Below are 18,962 nucleotides of genomic sequence, written 5' to 3' on the forward strand. Positions count from 1 at the left end.
TGCTTTCTTCACTGCCTGGATAATTTACATTTACTCCATGTACGTCTTTGGAGTGTGGGAGTAAACCAGAGATCCAGGAGAAAACCCACGCAGGTCACGGGGAGAAGGTACAAACTCCGTACAGATAAGCACCTGTAGTCAGGATGGAACCCGGGTCTCTGGCGCTGTGAGGCAGCAACTCTACCGCTGCGCCACCGTGCCGCACTCTGGCTCTTGGTTCCCCTACTCTGGGTAAAGGATTCAGCGCGCCGACCCGATCTATTCCCCTTAACCTAAGAGAGATTCTGTATAAGCATGTTTTATTCATTCCTTTTTAAGACTGGAGCTACTCAGTGCTGGAGCTACTCAGCGGGTCAGGAAGCATCTCTGGAGGACATGGATAGTTAATGAGACGGGTCAGAAAGACATAGCGATACTCCGATACGTAGCCCATCCATGTTCTCTGCAGATGCTGTGCACCAACAATTTGCATTTATGTAGCAACTTAGACATAGTAAACTGTCCCAGGATGTTCCTGTCACTGGACTGCGGAAATCTTAGGAGCTGCAAACTCAAAACTGACCAGAGGAACATGTTAAGGAACAAATATTGAATGAAGATAGGGTGGCTGAGGGTTTTATAGGGAGGTTCAGACATGAGTAGGTGTAGGAACAATGCATCAACTGTTCCATATATTGTTATTTGTTGGTAATGTTCACTAGGCCAGGAGTGGAAGAGGGCAGATACTGGGCCACACCTTGGCACAGCGGGTAGAGCCACTGCCTCACAGAACCCGAGTCTCTGGTGCGGCAAGGCACCATTTTTTACTCAACTGCAGGCGACTAGTTTGTCGCCACATGTTCGCCTGGAGTCGTCTCCTCAGTCGCGCAAAAAGGCGTAGCATCTTTCTGGTCGCCGCTAAATTTTCAGCGTGTTGAAAAATGTTCGGTGACAGTGGGTTTGACGCCAGTGAGCGTAGCTTGACTTCTCCTGACGTTGGGGCTGTCGTAGGTTGTCGCCAGGAGGACGCAGGTTGCCGCTGGTTTTTCGGCGACCGGTTACAACTCTGACAGTCGCCGGCAGTTGCCTAAAAAATCGGCTAGTGGGACAGGCCCATAAGTTTAACTTGGAAGGTGGGAAAGTTACTGGAATCAATTGATTTAACGGCTGGTGGGTGTGTGGAACGAGCAGCCGGGGGAGGTAGGTGAAGATGGGACTATAACAGCATTTAAAAGACAGGTACGCGGATGGGAAAGGTTTAGAGGGATATGGGCCAAACATGGGCAGGCGGGACTAGTGTAGATGGGCCATGTTGGTTGGCGTGGGCAAGTTGGGCCAAAGAGCCGGTTTCTATTTTATATGAGTCTATGACTTTATGACTGTGGACTAGTTAGATATGGGAAGGGTGGAAGGTCAGGACAAGAGGAGTGAACCACAAAAGGGGGTACTACAGGATGGGAGGAGGGGGGGGGGGGGGGGGGGGGGCTGTGGTAGGGATTTGTAACGCTGAGAAGTTTAATGTTGACCCATGCATCAGCAGATACATCTGCCACGCAGACACATCTGCTCATCTCTACTAAACAGTCTGCTGCCCTAATCAGTTATTTATATTCAGCATAATCGGCCTCCAGCCTGATTAAGTTCAACTTCTTGGTGGTTTGTGCCAAGGTTCCTCTGACGGAAACAAATGGCAGGTGATGAATGTGAATCGCTGTAAAATAAACCCTTCATCAGCACATGGGGGGCTGTCATTGAAGAGTCTGGTCCGGTGATAATATAGACCATAGATCACAGTGCAGCACAGGAACAGGCCCTTCAGCCCACAATGTCTGTGCCCAACATGATGCCAAGACCAACTCTTATCTGCCTGCACGTGGCCCAGTGCCAACAAACGCAACAAACTAGCTGTATGTGATCCCACTTTCTCATCCACTCCCTACACATTATGGGCAATTTACAGAGGCCAATTAACCTACAAACCCACACGTCTTAGTTTAGTTTAGCATTAGTATTGTTCATTTGTCTGTTTGTTTTTTTAATACAAACTGAACTTTTGTTGTTGTTGTTTATGATGGGTTTTACAGAGTACTGTGTTTAATATTCTGTTGTCCTGCTGCAAGTAAGAATGTCATTGTTCTGTTTCTGTTCTATGACAGTAAAACACTCCTGACCTGACTCTTGACTAGTTTGTTAGCGTCTCGTGGACTAAGCTGCAGTGAAACGCTTTTTGCTTTCTGGGCAGGTCAAACATAGTTGATGTTAGGTCCAGGTTATGAAGGTCGACTTCCTTTCCATTGTCCACTAGTCCTGATCTCTTGAACATTCCTGAGTTTAACTCCTCCACTGTTGATACCTGTTCTTTGTCCTGCTCAACCTTTGAAATTAGTTTAGTTTAGTTCAGTTTGGAGATACAACGCGGAAACAGGCCCTTCGGCCCACCAGGTCCGTGCCGGCCAGCAATCCCTGTACACTAACACTATCCTACACACACTAGGGATCATTTACTGTTATACCAAGCCAATTAGCCTACAATGCACGTCTTTGGAGTGCGGGAGGAAACCGGAGCACCCGGAGAAAACCCACGCAGGTCACGGGGAGAACGTACAAACTCTGTACAGCCAGAGCCGGTCGTCAGGATGGGACCCGGGTCTCTGGCGCGGTGAGGCAGCAACTCTACCGCTGCACCACCGTGTCGCCCTTGCGTGCCACTGTGCTGCCTCCTTAACTCATCAGTCATGTGACCTGCAATGTGCTGTCAACAAATGATGCTTACCACAAACTGAGCTGTTTAACAAATCTTAATCAAGCTGAATGCCTGAACGGTCTGAATATAAATAACAGTTTACAGCAGCTGACTGTTTAATTGCGAGGAGCAGATGGATCTGTCTGATAGATTTGGCTCACGAGATGTCATCCCGTGTTGGCCGGCCCTCAGGAGTTATTATCACATGGCCTCTCGTCCCTTCTTGATCAACTATGCGTCACATACATTTCCAGAAACAAACCAAAATGCTCAAAATCAGGAGTATGTAAAAAAGCGGCATATGAGTGGCATAGCTCGGGTAGACAGTCACTATAGCTTTAAGGTGAGTTTAGTTTAGTTTAGAAATACAGCATGGAAACAGGCCCTTCAGCCCACTCCGACCAGCAATCCCTCTACACTAGCATTATCCTACACACACTAGGAATAACTTTCTATTATACCAAGCCAATTAGCCTACGAACCTGTACATCTTTGGAGTGTGGGATGAAACCAGAGCACCCGGAGAAACCCACGCAGGTCACAGGGAGAACGTACAAATTCCGTGCAGACAGAACCCGTAGTCAGGATTGAACCTGGGTCCCTGGCGCTGTGAGGCAGCGACTCTACCGCTGCGCCACTGTGTTGCCCCGGGTGACCATCAGGAGAGGGACGTCGGCTGCGGGGGGGGGTGGTACTTGGATCGCGGGCGCCCCGGGTCTTCCAACACGTGGACCGGACTTTGCTCTTCGGGCTGTTTGTGTTCTCTGTTTTTGTTCCGTTACTTTTTTGAAAAAACTGCGTCAAAATTGTAGCAACTGAGAGTATGTAGTCGTGCAAATGAATGTCACTGCCCAGTGCAAACGTGACAACAAAGGACCGTGGGATCACTGAGGAAGACGTGGCCAGTAGCTTCTCCCCGTCACCTGCCCGGGCTTTCTCCCAGATCTTCCGTTTCGTCCCACACTCCCAACACATACAGGTTTGTAGACGGCAGGTAGACACAAAATGCTGGAGTAACTCAGCGGGACAGGCAGCATCTATGGAGAGGCGTCGTTTCGGGTCGAGACCCTTCTTCAGACCTGAAACATCACCCATTCCTTCTCTCCAGAGATGCTGCCTGTCCGGCTGAGTTACTCCAGCATTTTGTGTATACCTTTGCTTTAAACCAGCATCTGCAGTTCCTTCATACGCAGCTTTGTAGGCTGATTTGGGTTGGTATAAATGTAAATTGTCCCTCGTGTGTGTGTGGGATAGTGTCAATGTGCTGGGATCGTTGGCCGGCACGGAGCCGGTGGGCCGAAGGGCCTGTGTCTAGCGCTGTATCTCTAAACTAAACGAAATGAAAAAAGATGAGGTGTTGGAGGGGCTGCACTCACCAGCGGGGTCTGCCATCCAGCTGGCCGTCCGAGCTGCCGTGGGTTCTCAGGAAGAGAGCCGACCTCCTTTTCACCGGGCTCTTCAGAAGCTTGACTTGCTGCCAAGAAAACAAGAACATTGTTACACCGTGGGCGGCACGGTGCCTGAGACCCGGGTTCGATCCTGACCTCGGTTGCTGTCTGTGCGGAGTTTGTACGTCCTGCCCGTGACGCTCGTGGGTTTTCTGCACGATCTCCGGTTTCCTCCCACACTCCAAAGACGTGCAGGTTTGTAGGTGAATCGGCTTGGTGTCATTGTAAATTGTCCCCAGTGTGTGTAGGACAGTGCAAGTTGCCGGGATGGCCTGTTTCCGAGCGAGGAAGAGGAACAGAGGGCTGTGGAGCTGGGACAGCAGCAACATCCCCAGACGTCCTTACAGTCCCAGACCATAGTCACACACTGATCATCCACATCCAGGGGTTAAAGCACCCGGTGGATCGAGCAGTGTATAGGGAGGCACGGTGGCGCAGCGGTAGAGTTGCTGCCTCACAGCGCCAGAGGCACGGGCTCAATCAAGGAGTTTACACGTCCCCCCTGTGGCCTTATAGGACATATGTTTAAGGTGAGATTAGAAAGAGTTTGTTAATCTAAGGGGCAACGTTTCCACACATTGGGTGGTGGGACTGGGGAACTATGGGGGTAGGGTGTTGACATGGATAGACAATTGGTTGGCAGACTGGAAGCAAAGAGTAGGAGTGAACAGGTCCTTTTCAGAATGGCAGGCAGTGGCGAGTGGAGTGCCGCAAGGCTCGGTGCTGGGGCCGCAACTGTTTACCATATATATTAATGATTTGGAGTGGCAAGAGGGAATTAGGAGCACCACTAACAAGTTTGCGGATGACACAAAGCTGGGTGGCAGTGCGAACTGTGAAGAGGATGTTAGGAGGTTGCAGGGTGACCTGGACAGGTTGAGTGAGTGGGCAGATGCGTGGCAGATGCAGTATAATATAGATAAATGTGAGGTTATCCACTTTGGTGGCAAAAACAAGGGGGCAGATTATTATCTCAATGGGGTTAGGTTAAGTAAGGGGGAGGTACAGCGAGACCTGGGTGTCCTTGTACACCGGTCACTGAAAGTTGGCATGCAGGTACAGCAGCCAGTGAAGAAAGCTAATGGAATGTTGGCCTTTATAATAAGAGGATTTCAGTATAGGAGTAAAGAGGTTCTTCTGCAGTTGTATAGGGCTCTGGTAAGACCACATTTGGAGTATTGTGTACAGTTTTGGTCTCCTAATGTGAGGAAGGACATCCTTGTGATTGAGTAGGTTGATGAGATTGATCCCTGGGATGGCGGGACTGTCATATGAGGAAAGATTGAAAAGACTAGGCTTGTATTCACTGGAGTTTAGAAGGATGAGGGGGGTCTTATAGAAACATATAAAATTATAAAAGGACTGGATAAGCTAGATGCAGGAAAAATGTTGGGCGAGCCCAGAACCAGGTGCCACAGTATTAGAATAAAGGGGAGACCATTTAAGACTGAGGTGAGAAAAACACATTTCACCCAGAGAGTTGTGAATTTGTGGAATTCCCTGCCACAGAGGACAGTGGAGATCAAATCACTGGATGGATTCAGAGTTGGATAGAGCTCTAGGGGCTAGTGGAATGAAGGGATATGGGGAGAAGGCAGGCACGGGTTATTGATTAGGGACGATCAGCCATGATCACAATGAATGGTGGTGCTGGCTCGAAGGGCCGAATGGCCTCCTCCTGCACCTATTCTCTATGTTTCTATTAGGGAATGATTTGCCAGTGGAAGTAGTTGAGGCAGGTACAATAACAACAGCTTTTTACACAGAGTAGGGGAATCAAGAACCAGAGGGCAGTATTAAGGCGAAAGGGGAAAGATTTAATAGGAACCTGAGGGGCAACATTTTCCACAGAGGGTAGTGGGTGTATGGAACAAACTGCCAGAGGAGGTAGTTCTTCTTCTTGTGAATGAAACATAAACCAAAGGAATAGTTAGATCTCGGGCCGGGTTGAAACGCAGTTTCAACTCCAGTACCAAGTCTGTTGAGCTTCACCTATGCTCCTCTGGGGAGGTCAGATCCTGGACAGCTTTTATCTGATGAAGAGATGTAGCTGTGTAATGCCCCTGTCTCACTTAGGAAACCTGAACGGTAACCTCTGGAGCCTTTGCGCCCCACCCAAGGTTTCTGTGCGGTTCCCGGAGGTTGCAGGTGGTTGCCGGAGGTTGCAGGTAGTGGAAGCAGGTAGGGAGACTGACAAAAACCTCCGGGAACCGCACGGAAACCTTGTGTGGGGCGCAAGGTCTCCAGAGGTTTCCGTTCAGGTTTCCTAAGTGGGACACAACGTGAAACGTGGGGGTGAGTGGGGTGGACTCACATTTTTTTTAATTTTTTTTTATACAACAAAATGTATTCAATTATTAAAAATAATATTTACACTACAATAAAACAAGCCAGAACCCACCACCATAATACAATACAAACATGTATCCATAATAAACTACTATACAACTATGATACAATCCTTATTGAGGATACATTCAACACCCTGCGGAGCCCAGCGGTCCTGGAACTCCCTCAGGGTGCCCACAGACAGGGTGTACTCACATTAGGAGGGTGTTTGATGATCTCAATGGCGCTGTGTGGGATGCCCCCACTCTGGCTGCCTGGTAGACCCCCGCTGTGATGCTTCTTGTGGCTTGTCACCATCGTCTCCATTGAGTGGCTCCGCACGCGAATCGCCCTCTGCCAGGCAAAGAGAAGAAAGACCGGCCTCACCCACTGACAGTCAGTCCCCAAGCCATCGACAATCGGAGGAAGACGGGATCCCACCACCGCCCACGTCTTCCCATCTCCACCCATTTCCGCTTCCCGCAGAGACCGTTCCCTCCGCAACTCCCTGGTCAACTCGTCCCTTCCCTCCCAAACCACCCCCTCCCCTGCAACCGTAGGAGATGCAACACCTGTCCCTATACCTCCCCCCTCGACTCCATCCAAGGACATAGAAACATAGAAAATAGGTGCAGGAGTAAGCCATTCGGCCCTTCGAACCAGCTCCGCCATTCAATATGATCATGACTGATCATCCTAAATCAGTATCCTGTTCCTGCTTTCTCCCTATGTCCCTTGATTCCGTTAGTCCTAAGAGCTGTATCTAACTCCCTCTGGAAAACATCCAGTGAATTGGCCTCCACTGCCTTCTGTGGCAGAGAATTCCACAGATTCACAACTCTCTGGGTAGGAACAATACTGGGATCTCTGTTTATAATACATACATATTTGAATGAACATGTAGGTGGTCTAAGAGGGAAGAGTATAATAGATGGCGGGGCCCCAAGGACAATTGATGCACAGTTCTAGTTACTGCAATTGGATTACCGTTAGGGTTAGGTACGGATTGCTTCCTCTAGAGCAGAGACGGAGGGGGTGAGCTGAAAAAGTACGTCAAATTATGAAAAGGCCCGAAACGTCGCCTATTTCCTTCGCTCCATAGATACTGCCTCACCCTCTGAGTTTCTCCAGCATTTTTGTCTACCAAAGACCAGAACAGGGTTTTAGTTTGCACTCAGAAAAGAGATTTAATGCCTTTTATCCTAATGAATGCTGAATAATTGAAATGCAAATCACCCATTAATGCAGGCCATTTAAAATGTAATGTTTATACGAAAGTTGTAGAGAATTACATTAAAAAAATATTCACCTCCATAAATTAATGATTTTTTTTTATCCATTACCAAAAATGGTAACTAATGTGTTTTTTTAGGACAGAGTGGTTCAAATATTGTAGTTATCAGCAGTATTGGGGAAATATGTTCAAAGTCATTTGATATTTTTTATCAGCTCTTTGTAATGAAAGAATGCACATGATTATCAAACTATCTTTTGCAAGAACCTTGCAAGTAAGTTATTCGCTGAACTTACAGTGAGATGCCACCTTCCTGGCACCCTTACTAATCAAGAACCTATCAATCTCCACCCCGACAGTCCTTACAGGTGAGGGAGAGGTTCACCTGCACCTCCTCCAACCTCATCTACTGTATCCTCTGTTCCAGGTGTCAACTCCTGTATATCGGCGAGACCAAGCGCAGGCTCGGCGATCGTTTCGCTGAACACCTCCGCTCAGTCCGCCTAAACCTACCTGATCTCCCGGTGGCCAAACACTTTGACTCCCCCTCCCATTCCCACACTGACCTTTCTGTCCTGGGCCTCCTCCATTGTCAGAGTGAGGCCCAGAGCAAATTGGAGGAGCAGCACCTCATATTTCACTTGGGCACCTTACACCCCAGCGGTATAAACATTGACTTCTCTAACTTCAAATAGCCCTTGCTTTCCCTCTCTCTCCATCCCCTCCGACCAGTCTAACTGGCCTCGATTACATTTTACCTCTGCCTCCTTCCCCTTGATCTCCATCCCCTTTGTCTTGTTTTCACGCCTTACATTTCCTTATCTCTGTATCTCCCTCTCCCCTGATTCTGTCTGAAGAAGGGTCTGGACCCGAAACGTCACCCATCCCTTCTCTCCAGAGAGGCTGCCTGTCCCGCTGAGTTACTCCAGCATTTTGTGTCTATCACCTGTCTGAGGATATTGACCAGGACACCAGACCCACTCATTGGTGCATCACATCCACTTCACCCCCCAGGAAATGGAAAGCGGAGCCTCCAATTAAAGTTCCATGATGAGGAAAGTTAGTCTTGAAATGAACCTGAACCTACAACCTTCCGACTTTGAGGCAGCAGCCTTAGCATAGAGTCATAGAGAGACGCATCTAAATGGCCTTTCAGCCCACCAAGTCTAAACTAGCCACCAATCAACAATTGGGATAGCATAGAACTTGTATGGATGGGTGGGTTGATGGTCAGCATGAACTAGGTGGGCCGAAGGGCCTGTTTCCATGCCGTATATCCAATCTACACTCTAAATCAGGTCTTCCTGCTTTTCACTGCTGCCCTGTTTAGCTTCCCTGTTCGTACCCTTTTGTTATCACCTCTTCCACAGCCAACAATGGACCATTGTGGGCTCCACATTGCTCCGGGATCATCATTGCTGGCTTTGATTTATCATTTTGCATATCTTTCATTTTTGTTCTTTGTACCTTTTCATACCTCTAGTTTCCCTCTCCCCTGACCCTCAGTCTGAAGAAAGATCTCGTCCCAAAACGTCACCTATTCCTTTTCTCCAGAGATGCTGCCTGACCCCTCTGAGTTACTCCAGCAATTTGTGTCTATTTTCGGTATCAACCAGCATCTGCAGTTCCTTCCTACGCACTAATCAGTGGAAGGTCGCTGATTACATTTATTCTAAAGATACAGCAGGGAATCTGGCCCTTCGGCCCATCGAGTCCATGTTGGCCATCGATCATGGTAGTTCCATGTTATCCCACTTTCTCATCCACTCCCTACACACTAGGGACAGTTTACAGAGACCCTGGTTCAATCCTGACTACAGGTGCTGTCTGTACGGAGTTTGCACGTTCTCCTTGTGACATGGGTGGGTTTTCTCCGGGTGCTCCGGTTTCCTCCCACACTCCAAAGATGTACAGTTGTCTAGGTTAATCTGCCTCTGTAAATGCCCCTGGTGTGTAGGGAGTGGAAGAGAAGGTGGGACATGATAGAACTGGAGTGACTGGGTGATCGATGGTCAGCATGGACTCGGTGGGATGAAGGGCCTGTTTCCACGCTGTATCTCTAAACTGAAGTGATGCCTTTTTATTGAACCAAATTCCACAATCCAAGGACGTGCAGGTTTGTCGGTTAATTGGCTTCTGTAAAAATTGTAGGAATAGACTTAGTGAACTAGTCTGAAGAAGGGTCTCGACCCGAACCGTCACCCAGACCTTTTCTCCAGAGATGCTGCCTGTCCCGCTGAGTTACTCCAGCATTTTGTGTCTATCTTCAGTGAACTAGTCCGCTGGTCGGCGCGGACTCGGTGGGCCAAAGAACCTGATCCCATGCTGTATACTGAACAAAACTACATTGAAAAACCACCAAACTATATTTGAGTAAAGTGTTAGCCTCCACTCCCTGTTTGAAGCAGGGGGTTATTAAGCCCCTGTCCCACTTAGGAGACCTAAACAGCAACCTCTGGTGACCTTGCCCGCCACCAAAGGTCTCCACGAGGTCACCGGAAGTTGTGGTCACTCTCCCTAATGGTCGAAAGTAGTTTCGGCGTGGTCGAGGCTTCATCTAGGTTGCTGCTATTTTTTCATCATGATTAAAACCGGCCTCGACTAAAAATAGCTTGCTGTTTGAAAAATCGATATTTTTTTAGTCGCAGGTCTAGTCGAAGCCGGTTTTCTTCATAGTCGAGGAAGGTTTTCAACATATGCGTGGGAGGTGGTAGGAGGTTGCAGGTCAAACAAAATCATGAGAGACCTCTTCCACCCCTGCAACGGACTGTTCCAGCTGCTATGGTCAGGCAAACGCCTCCGTTGCCATGCAGTGAGAACGGAGAGGTTGAGAAGGAGTTTCTTCCCAGAGGCAATTCGGACTGTAAATGCCTATCTCACCAGGGACTAACTCTACAGAACGTTTTTCCTTCTATTATTTATTATGTAAAAGAATATGTGTGTTATGATTGTGTTTATAATTTGTTTGGTTGTTTTGTTGTTTGTCTTTTGCACAAAAGTCCGCGAGCATTGCCACTCTCATTTCACTGCACATCTCGTATGTGTGTATGTGACAAATAAACTTGACTTGACTTGACTTGACCTCGACCTTGATTTTTTTTTGGGTGGTGGGCAAGGTCACCAGAGGTTGCTGTTTAGATCTCCTAAGTGGGACAGGTGTTAGTTACCAGAGGATGGTTAGGCTTTGGATTTAGCAACATATTTCACCTTAATAGCTACAGAATTTTCACCACACTGTTTTTTTGTTCACCTTATTCCTCGGCCACCACCTGCCTAAGTCTTTCTGCTGTCACTTTGCAAGGAAAAGCAGTCAAGTGGGTAAGCAAATTCAAAGGAATTCATTACGAGAGGCTTAGCCAAGTCTCCCAATCGATTATTTTAACTCAGCGGCAAGTGAAGTTATTGTCCATGACTGAGGGTTTTGTGTTGACATTGTTGATGTTTCAAGGATAAAATGATGGAGGTGGGGCTGGAAATGTCTTCAATTGTCAGAAAGCTGCATTCCGCAGTGTCAGCGACGTGAAGAATTTTAGGAGGTAGAAGTCTAAGGGTTCATCTGGCACTTTTAGTTTAGTTCAGTTTGGAGAAACGGCGCGGAAACAGGCCCTTCGGCCCATCGAGTCCACGCCGACCAGCCATCTCCGTGTACTATCACTACCCTGCACACACCAGGGGCAAGTTTACACTTACACCAAGCCAATTAACCTACAAACCTGCACGTCTTTTAGAACGGAGACGAGGAAACACATTTTCCTCACAGAGAGTTGTGAGTCTGTGGAATTCTCTGCCTCAGAGGGCGGTGGAGGCCGGTTCTCTGGATGCTTTCAAGAGAGAGCTAGATGGGGCTCTTAAAGATAGCGGAGTTGGGGGATATGGGGAGAAGGCAGGAACGGGGTACTGATTGGGGATGATCAGCCATGATCACATTGAATGGCGGTGCTGGCTCGAAGGGCCGAATGGCCTACTCCTGCACCTATTGTCTATTGTCTATTGTCTATCTCGGCCCGGTGAGTGCTGAATGTGTGTGTGTGTCTTTCAATGATCAGTCAGTCGACTAATTACCTTGAAGGACTCCAGGAAGCCTCCATGACTGTCATTCTCCATCTTTTCTTCGTCAGGACCCAGCCCCAACATGGCCTGTGATTGGTTGTGGAGGTCCTCGTACAGGTTGTCGAGTAGCGCTGCCCGCGTGCGGTTCTGGACAGGGAAGACCAAAAACACATCGTTCACAACCTGCTCTGCAAGGCCTACTTCACCGAGGTCCCACGATCAAAAACAGCCCCCGCCTCTGGCCGGGCCAAACAGCCAGCCCATCGAGTCCACTCCACCATTCAACAATGGCTGATCTATCTCTCCTCCTAATCCCATTTTGCTGCCTTCTCCCCATAACCCTTGACACCCGTTCTAATCAAGAATTTGTCTATCTTTGCCTTAAAAATATCCACTGACTTGGCCTCCACAGCCCTCTGTAGCAATTAGTTCCACAGATTTACTACCATCTATGAGTAAAGAAGTTCCTCCTCACCTCATTTCTAAAAGAGCATCCTTTAATTCTGAGGCTGTGACCTCTGGTCCTAGACTCTCCCACCAGTGGAAACATCCTTGGTCAATCCATGCCTTTCATTATTCTGTAAGTTTCAATGAGGTTCCCCCTCAACCTTCTAAACTCCAGCGAGTAGAGGCCCAGTGCTGTCAAACACTCATCATAGATTAACCCACTCATTCCTGGGATCATTCTTGTAAACCTCCTCTGGACCGTCTCTAGAGCCAGCACGTCTCTGTACCGATGGGCTGCGCGCGGGAGAAGCTGCCGGACGGGCGTGGGCTGCGGGTCATACCCTGGCGGAAGGCCTGGCTCGCCCGCCGCGGAGATGGCAAACCCGCCTGAAGTGGAAGGCTGACGAGCCCGGCCCCGACTATGTTTCCCTGAGGAAGAACGTATCTTCAGGAAGGAGATGAGGTGGAATTTCTTCCTAAGTTCATAAGTGATGGGAACAGAATTTGGCCGTTCGGCCCATCTAGTCAATTTATGAACAGCAGGGCCATGGTGCTTTGGAAAGGAAAGTAAAAGAACCTAATCCTGAAGGCCCCAGTTCTGGGCAACATATTATGGGGAAGATGTTGTCAAGCTGGAAAGGGTGCAGAGAAGATTTACAAGGATGTTGCCAGGACTAGAGGGTCTGAGCTATAGGGAGAGGTTGAGTAGGCTGGGACTCTATTCCTTGGGGCACAGGAGAATGAGGGGCGATCTTAATAGAGGTGTACAAAATCATGAGAGGAATAGATTGGGTAGATGCAGAGTCTCTAGCCCAGAGCAGGGGAATCGAGGACCAGAGGGCATAGGTTTAAGGAAGGAGGGGAAAAGATTTAAAAGGAATCTGAGGGGTAGCTCTGTTCTCCGGAACAACCTCGGACATGCATCCTTACCTCCAGCTTTGCAAACTTCTCCGACTTGTAGCAGGCCGACTCTGCGTTGATGAGTTTAGTCAGCAGAAACTCTCTGAACTCCGGGCCCTGGGCAAATATAAGCAAACGTTTGTGAGTTTGGTTTCCCGCTTTCAATGCATTTGTGCGTAGCTGCGGGTACACTTGGCACAGTGTGCCCAGTGTCTGTCGGGTACCCAGCCGGACAGTATCAGCACTAGAGCGCCTGGTCCCAATACCCCACCCAACACTCAACCCTTCCCTCCTTCAGGCATCACGTTTAACGTGAGACGGGCAAGATTTAATGGGAAGATTGTTGTCGGGAACTTTGGGAATGATAGGGACGTTGAGTAGGTTACAGTGTGGTTAACCCTGCAGTTAGGGTGGCCAACTTGCTCACTCCCAAATAAGGGACAAAAGGTCAAAATATGGGGCAAATGCCCGATGGCGATTTGTTGACCGACTTGGCCGTGGCTGGGTGAATGATGAGTAGGCCCGGGTGCTGGACTGCACACAAAGCCCAGCCGGCGGGCCAGCTGAGGAGTTATGGCCCGCGTGACGTCGTGCACAAATTCCGGCGCCCCATCCAACCCGTGAACCGATGATCGGCCATGAGAAGGAGGGGTGGTGGTGTCGGTGGTAAGCGAAGGTCGAACATCTTACCACCGAGGGGGGGGAGTCCTTTGCAGTTCGGTCTAGGTTCTTATCTGTTGCAATCTTGAGAGCACAGCTGCCCTTTGTCACTGTGTTTAGCAGGCTAGTCTCCCGAAGGTTAACAGAGGGGGGGGGCTCCATTTGGCGAGTGGAGTGTGGACATTGATGGCGTCTACATGTTAGATATATGGGAGAGAGATTCTCCACAAAATAAGAAAGGTAAGATTAACATTGACTCTGGGGAAAGACAAAGAAGGAAGGTGACAGAAACACTGATGGTTTGTTTCAACTCCACAAGTGTCCACTTGGACACGCTAGAGGCAGGAAACATGTTCCCGATGTTGGGGGAGTCCAGAACCAGGGGCCACAGTTTAAGAATAAGGAGTAAGCCATTTAGAACGGAGACGAGGAAACACTTTTTCTCACAGAGAGTTGTGAGTCTGCGGAATTATCTGCCTCAGAGGGCGGTGGAGGCCAGGTTCTCTGGATGCTTTCAAGAGAGAGCTAGATAGGGCTCTTAAAGATAGCGGAGTCAGGGGATATGGGGAGAAGGCAGGAACGGGGTACTGATTGGGGATGATCAGCCATGATCGCATTGAATGGCGGAGCTGGCACGAAGGGCCAAATGGCCTACTCCTGCACCTATTGTCTATTGTCACTGAGTCCTGACCATATAAAAATACTACAGTTACTGCAGCTTATTGAATCAGTTTGGGCTTGCTCACACAGCTTCCCGATGTACATTGTAACGCCTTTTAATAAGCCAACTGGTTCGATAGACTCGCCACTGATGTACGTGCTATTTGATTTTGTGTCTGGGTCTATCTGAGTAAAGCCAGATAGAGTACAGGTAAAGTACAAAATATACCTCCTGCAAACCTGAAGGCCAACCCTTTCACACAGAGGGCAGACTAGAGGATCTGAGCTGGAGGGAAAGGGTGGACGGGCTTGGATATAACTCCTTGGAGCGCAGGCGGATGAGATGATCTTGTATAGGTGTGTAAGATCATGAGGTATATTGACAGGGTGAATGCCTCGGCTGAATAGTCTTTTGTCCAGAGTAGGGGAATCAAGAACTAGACAACACTGCTCAACTCTGCCTGTCCCGCCTGGTTAACCGACGGCCCTGGACTGACGGGACCGGCCCGGAGCAGTGGAGTTAGCGCTCCTTCTCCGCGTTGGCTGTAAGCCTGGGCCGCCACTGCTCCAGGCCGGTGCTCCATCAGTCCAGGGTCACCCCGGACATCTCCGACCGCCCCCAGACAGGGGTGGGACATTCGGGAGGGGACGGGGACGGTCCGGTAACAATTCAGCAGCGCTTGCAGCGCCGGAGACCCATCTTCGACCCTGACTGCGGATGAAACGCAGGTCTGTATACACGCAGCAGCACAGCTGCCGAGAATGTTTATCGCGAGTGACCTTTGACAAATCCCATGATTCCTTGCGGTTTTTGGAATACCGAACTTGCTTATACACTTGTACTGTATCTGAGATGCTCATCTAATATGTATCTAAGTGCTTACAGTATGTAAAGTGATACGTGTACTGAACTGGTTACGGAAATGGATTTCACGGTACCTCGGTACGCGAGGCAAATAAAGCACCAGATCCAAACCGTCTCTCATCCCACTGTTGTTCAATATCCAAAAAAGCTAACTGCGCATGAATTTGGCGATCTTACCTTCTTGAAGAGCGCTGGGCTCGGTAACGGGGGCCCAAATCGGCGGACACCTTCACGAGCAGTGACCGAAACCTGCCGAGAGTTAAGGAAGTTAACACGAGTGTTGTCTGAATGAATCTACACCTACGTCAATGAGACGGTCCTCATCCAAACATCGGTCAGCTCAACATCAACTCTGACCACAGCGGTGAAGAATGCAAAATATGGAAACCAACCAGAGAAGGAATTTACCAGTAAACAAACCTTGTGTGTTATCATAAGATCATAAGTGATAGGAGATGAATTAGGCCATTCGGCCCATCAAGTCTACTCCACCATTCAATTATAGCTGATAGCCCTCCTAACCCCATTCTCCTGCCTTCTCCCCAGAACCTCTAACATCCGTACTAACCGAGAAGTTATAGGAGCAGAATTAGGCCATTCGGCCCATCAAGTCTGCTTTGCCATTCAATTATTGGCTGATCTATCTCTCCCTCCTTACCACATTCTCCTGCCTTCTCCCCATAACCCCTGACACCCGTACTAATCAAGAACGTGTCAATCTCCGTTTTAAAAATACCCAATGACTTGGCCTCCACAGCCTTCACAGCGACAATGAAATCCACAGATTCACCACCCTCCGGCTAAAGAAATACCTCCTCGTCTCCTTTCACTGCCACCACCTGTCACCAGGTGGATGTGTTCACTGGCAGAATGGGACAATTTGGACCAAAGTCTGCCCGTTCCCATAGAGATGGGGGATTTCTCCCAGGATAAACGGTTAGTCATTGAAGCCAGAGATTGGGAGAAATGTCTCTACTCCATTCTCGGCCAGAGTGGGATACCAGGCATGACTCAATCAATCAGTATCAATGGTGCCGAAGAGGAAATGATTGAGATCTTCAGGTTCTTGGTGATAATATTACCAACGACCTGTCGTGGGCCAATGGCACTGAAGCGACAGCTACACCAACAGAGGGCGCAGCTACACCTCTACATCCTCAGGAGACTGCGGAAATTCGGCGTGTCTCTTACAGTGACTCTTTACAAACTTCTCCAGATGCTCCATAGAAAGCAGACTGTCGGGTTGCATCGCAGCTTGGTTTGGGAACAGCTCTGCCCAAGACCGCAAGAAATTGCAGAAAGTTAAAGATGTAAAGATGTCCATCGCACAGTCCAGACCCCCCACCACTGACTCCATCTACCCTTCAGGCTGCCTCGATAAAGCTGCCAGCATAATCAAAGACTTGTTGCTATTTCTCCCCGCTCCGTCCTGTCGAAGATACAGAAGACTCAGGATCAGGATCAGCGTTTTCCACTCTGTTATCAGGCTTCTGAATGGTCCTAGGGCACTGTCCGATTCACCTCTACCCCATTGCGGACATTGGACTTTGCCTAGGGAACTGCTGTGCTCAAGTTAGAATGGTGGGTAATCTTTTTATTCTGTAACCATGACCTAGTTTTACTGTTAATCAAGTTTCTGTACAGTCTTGTCATCTGACAATGTAAAGGCTGCACCGAAGTCGTGCTCAGGAGGTCAGCTGCAATAAAATCATCCGTTACTTCGAGCACCAACTCCGTGCGGCCTCTCCATTTGCAGCTACAGCCCCCTCCTGCTATGATTTTTCAATGTTTGATGAGTAATAGTCAATGCCGTTTACCTTGTACGTTGTCTCACTCTCCACGGCGGACTCGAGCTGCACCACGATGTAGGCGTGAAGGAAGTTTGAGGCGATCATGTCAGGAACGAACGGAGTGTTTTCCTCTTGAAACACAAGGGCCACAATATCATTCCCGATGTGCCGCTTCCGCTGCAGCTGCCATGGAGACAACAGACAATCAGCCCACGTAGGCCCAGCGGTAGAGTTGCTGCCTCACAGCGCCAGGGACCCGGGTTCCATCCTGACTACGGGTGCTGTCTATGTGGAGTTTGCACGTTCTCCCCGTGACCGCAAGGGTTTTCTCCGGGTGCTCCGGTTTCCAAAGACGTACAAAGGTTTGTCGGTTGTGCGGCTTCGGTAAAATTGTAAAATTTCCCCCGTGTGTGTAGGTTAGTGCTAGTCGACGTGATTGCTGGACGGCACGGACCTGGTGGGCCGAAGAGCCTGTTTCCACGCTGAATCTCTAGTATTTGTGTATGCAAGCAAAGAATCTCACTGTGCTTAGTCACAAGTGACAATAAAGTATCCCTTCCTATCCTGTCTAAAGTCTAAAGTAAAGTCCAAACAAAAATTACCTTCTCATCCCTTTCACTTTTTTTTATTTTTTTAAATTTTTTAATTTTTTTAAATTATTATTAATTTATTGAACATGTTAAACTTGAATGAGATGTGACAACTCGGACCAAAGTGGGTGTCATGGTGGCGCGGCTGGTAGAGCCACTGCCTCACAGCACCAGAGACCCCGTTTGATCCTGACCTTTACTGCTGTCTGTGCGGAGTTTGCACGTTCTCCCTGTGACCGTGGGGGTTTCCTCCGGGTGCTCAAGATTCCTCCCACATCCCAAAGACGTGCGGGTTTGTAGGTTAATTGGTCCTCTGTAATTTACCCCCTTGTCTATAGCAAAGAATATCACTGTGACTTGCCACATGTGAAAGAATTCATTCATTCATTCATTCATTCACTCACTCACTCACTCACTCACTCACTCACTCACTCACTCACTCACTCATGCACTCACTCATTCATTCATTCATTCACTCATGCACTGACTCATGCATTCATTCATTCACTCATTCATTCATTCACTCACTCATCATTTACTCATTCATTCACTCACTCACTCACTCATCCATTCATTATTCATCACTCATTCAATCATTCACTCATTCATTCATTCACTCACTCATTCACTCATTCATTCATTCATTCACTCATTCACTCACTCACTCATTCACTCACTCACTCACTCACTCACTCATACACTCATACACTCTCACTCATTCACTCACTCACTCACTCACTCACTCACTCACTCACTCACTCACTCATTCACTCACTCACTCACTTATTCATTCAATTCATTCAGTCTCTGACACTCCAGAGAAGACAATCCAAAGTTGTCCAGCCTGTCCTTACAGCCAAGTCTCTCTCGTTCAGGCATAATTCTGGTCAACCACCTCTGTATCTCTGGACTGTTTAGACTTCAGAGATACGGCGCGGAAACAGGCCCTTCGGCCCATCGAGTCTACCCCGATCAGCGATCACACCGTATACTAGGACTATCCCACACACTAGGGCCAATTTACAATTTTTACAGAAGCCAATTAATCTACAAACCTGTATGTCTTTGGAGTGTGGGAGGAAACCGGAGCGCCCGGAGAAAACCCACGGGGGGTCACTGGGAGAACATACAAACTCCCTACAGACAGCGCCCGTAGTCAGGATCGAACCCGGGTCCCTGGCCGTGCAAGGCAGCAACTCTACCGCTGCGCCACCGTGCCGGTCGTGACAGTATCTTGGTGACGGGATGAGTGGTGACGCTGGGGGCAT

The 18,962-nt window shown here is 48.7% G+C and overlaps 1 protein-coding gene across 10 annotated transcripts in view; it reads right to left on the bottom strand.

The window, feature by feature from the left end:
• LOC129710524 (rap1 GTPase-activating protein 2-like) overlaps nt 1-18,962 on the bottom strand; it is a 340,168-nt gene that overhangs the window by 20,538 nt on the left and 300,668 nt on the right. For all 10 annotated transcript variants that reach the window (XM_055657552.1, XM_055657545.1, XM_055657544.1 and 7 more), the window contains 6 exons: nt 17,132-17,287; nt 15,492-15,563; nt 13,160-13,246; nt 11,795-11,929; nt 6,715-6,852; nt 4,099-4,196 (listed from right to left, as the gene is read on the bottom strand). In XM_055657552.1, coding sequence (XP_055513527.1) covers nt 4,099-4,196; nt 6,715-6,852; nt 11,795-11,929; nt 13,160-13,246; nt 15,492-15,563; nt 17,132-17,287 — 686 coding nt within the window. The remainder of the gene's footprint in view (nt 1-4,098; nt 4,197-6,714; nt 6,853-11,794; nt 11,930-13,159; nt 13,247-15,491; nt 15,564-17,131; nt 17,288-18,962) is intronic.

The sequence above is a fragment of the Leucoraja erinacea genome, chromosome 28 (genome assembly GCF_028641065.1).
Source record: "Leucoraja erinacea ecotype New England chromosome 28, Leri_hhj_1, whole genome shotgun sequence".
NCBI lineage: Eukaryota > Metazoa > Chordata > Chondrichthyes > Rajiformes > Rajidae > Leucoraja > Leucoraja erinaceus.